Source organism: Wasmannia auropunctata, unplaced genomic scaffold (genome assembly GCF_000956235.1).
Source record: "Wasmannia auropunctata unplaced genomic scaffold, wasmannia.A_1.0 LD334045.1, whole genome shotgun sequence".
Lineage (NCBI taxonomy): Eukaryota > Metazoa > Arthropoda > Insecta > Hymenoptera > Formicidae > Wasmannia > Wasmannia auropunctata.
This window is the reverse complement of record NW_012028845.1, coordinates 7,700-10,247: the sequence shown is the minus strand read 5'-3', so window position 1 is coordinate 10,247 and position 2,548 is coordinate 7,700. Positions and strand designations below refer to the sequence as shown.

At 37.7% G+C, this 2,548-nt stretch overlaps 1 protein-coding gene across 1 annotated transcript; it reads left to right on the top strand.

Moving 5' to 3' along the window:
* The first annotated feature begins 441 nt into the window (after window positions 1–441).
* LOC105459736 (dynactin subunit 5) lies at window positions 442–2,467 on the top strand. The gene is made up of 4 exons (XM_011705978.1): window positions 442–677; window positions 861–1,048; window positions 1,364–1,475; window positions 2,253–2,467. Exons 1-4 carry the CDS (start codon window positions 630–632, stop codon window positions 2,448–2,450), a joined length of 546 nt encoding a protein of 181 aa, XP_011704280.1. The 5' UTR covers window positions 442–629; the 3' UTR covers window positions 2,451–2,467.
* The last annotated feature ends 81 nt before the right edge of the window (window positions 2,468–2,548 follow it).

Below are 2,548 nucleotides of genomic sequence, written 5' to 3'. Positions count from 1 at the left end.
TGTATTTTGTATTTTGTATTTCAAATCAAAAGATTGGAAGTATTTCATATTTTGTAATTCAAATACTAAGATTCCTAGTATTTTGTATTTTGTATTTTAAATACTTTAATGGTGTATTTTGCCCAGCCCTGGTGATAGATTTGGGTAGCAAATATGATGTGGTAGTCTAGGGTTAAGGTGTGAAATGCTTCTTTGATCATTCTGTTACGATTATTTTTGCCGAACTTACACTCTCTTGAAATTTGCCTATTTTTAGCGATCAGAATAGGTGATCCTTTAATTTTGGCGCGGAGTGTATTATTTTGTTATTTATAGAAATATTTTTTTTATAAGACATTGTAATATCAACTGTTTGTGAGAATTAAATTCAAGAGGATCTTTTCCCGCGGCGCGCTAAAAACGGTGCACATTCGTGTCACCAGATGGCGACACGATGTATACATTCGATTCATCAATGACATCAATCGTCGTCAGCTGATCGCGTCCTGCAATAGTCTGGATATCTACTTTGGATTACTCCAAATAATATCCCGCTGTTTCGAAGGAATGACGCATAACCGGAATCTAGTGCTTAATATTTTGAATGTTAAGTAATATAATTGTGCATCGTAGAACGAGAACACCTCAGAATGGAGCCGCAGGATATTTATTACAACAAAGCCGAATACGTTGAAACGGTAATGGACAGTTAAAGCAACTAAAGCACGCGGTGAGACGTTCGCAGTGTCCGAAATTGGGAAGGAAATACTATAATTATCCGTTGAAAGACGGATTCCGTAAAAATTTAATCGCTCAGCGATACTCTTTATCTGCAGACGTTTAGAATGCCACACATAACCTCACTTTTTCGGCTATTTCAGGCCTCGGGAAACAAGGTGAGCAGGCTGACGGTGCTGTGCGGCTCGCAAAATATTGTGCTGCACGGAAAGGTGATAGTGCAATCTGACGCGATTATCAGAGGCGATCTGGCCAATGTCAGGACAGGCCGCTATTGCATCATCAGCAAGAATGCCGTCATCCGACCGCCTTTCAAGAAATTCAGCAGAGGGTAAGTTGAGGTTCATATATTATGGCTGATGCTTCCCATTTGGTGACACACAAGTCGACACAAGTATCGGCTTTGTCTTTGTTACTCACTAAATGCCAAGAAGGACGTTTACATAGAATGACGTTTGTGTCGACCTGTGTGTCACTAAATGGAAAGCGTCCTATATTAATATGCGTTATATTAATCAATTTAATCTCGCTGTAAAACAATGTGAATATCAGCTTACAATAGATCAAGATTGACAAGCTTGCAAATAAGCGACAGCTCTGTACTACAATTTATGCCAAATTCTAACAATGATGAACTCTCGATTAGGGTTGCCTTTTTTCCTCTAACGATGGGAAATCACGTGTTTGTGGGGGAGCGAGCGGTCGTGAATGCAGCGCTGGTCGGTTCTTACGTTTACATCGGGAAGAACGCCATAATTGTATGTATAATGATTTTCACTCGGCAAGTCGAGTGAGTACCAAGCCAGGGTTGCCACAAAACTGGAAATCAGAGAGAAGTTGAAACAGGGGAAATTGAAAACGGCCATGGAAATCAAGAAGTCAGGGAATTTTACAAAATTTTCTGCAAAATTAAAATTCTTAGATTTAAAGAAGTTTAATATTTATAAGCGTTTATTACACACTTATACAGTTTTGTTAGCTAATGTAAACTCTCTTTTTAATAGAGGTTTAAAATGCTTTACTGAGAGCAATGGAATTTTAAATTTATTTAAAACTATTTTTTAAACTTGAAAGTTTATATTATTTTTGTTAATTTTTCTTTCAAGTTTGTAAATCTTTGTATAACAGCAAGTTGGAGATTCCAATAAACAGGATTTAGTTTTTATCAAAAAGAATCTCTATTTACACGTTTCTTGTATTGTAAGCAGAGGAAAAGAATCGTGCGCATATACATATAAAAGAAAAAGATAAGGGAATGCTAACTACTTAACAATTGAGTGCAAGCAACGTCAACAACAGTAACAGTAATTTACATTGCTATGTTAAATTGCTCAACAAAATATTTAACGATTTCCAAACAGTTTTCAAATCAAACGAGCATAAAAAAATTTTTTAATATTATCGAAAGTCATAAGAGAATCATGAAATTTTGTTTCCGGAAGTCAGGGAAGTCATGAAATTTTAGAATGAATTTGTGGCAACCCTGCTGAAGCGCAATGCCTTCACAATCAATCGTATCTTGTTTCGCTGTATAGGGCAGGCGATCCGTCCTGAAGGACTGCTGCTATATCGAGGACGGCGCGGTCGTGCCACCAGAAACTATCGTGCCGTCCTTTACTCGTTTCGCTGGCAGTCCGGCGACGTGCGTTGAAGAGCTACCCGAGTGCACGCTGGATCTCATGGTAGATTTCACGAAGAATTATTACGAGCACTTCTTACCGGCGCGCGTTTAACGTCTATCTGTATATGTCAATAGTTGCTTACAGTCGAAAGATTTATTCTTTACAGATACATTACATACTTGTGCTGTGCACTCAAAATGAGATAAATA

What these genes read in the sequence shown, in the direction of transcription:
- LOC105459736 (XM_011705978.1), top strand. Translation starts at nt 630, where the DNA reads ATGGAGCCGCAGGATATTTATTACAACAAAGCCGAATACGTTGAAACG. An exon ending in TTCAAGAAATTCAGCAGAGG is followed by an intron (nt 1,049 to 1,363) that starts GTAAGTTGAGGT and finishes ACTCTCGATTAG; the next exon opens with GGTTGCCTTTTTTCCTCTAA. An exon ending in TCGGGAAGAACGCCATAATT is followed by an intron (nt 1,476 to 2,252) that starts GTATGTATAATG and finishes TTCGCTGTATAG; the next exon opens with GGCAGGCGATCCGTCCTGAA.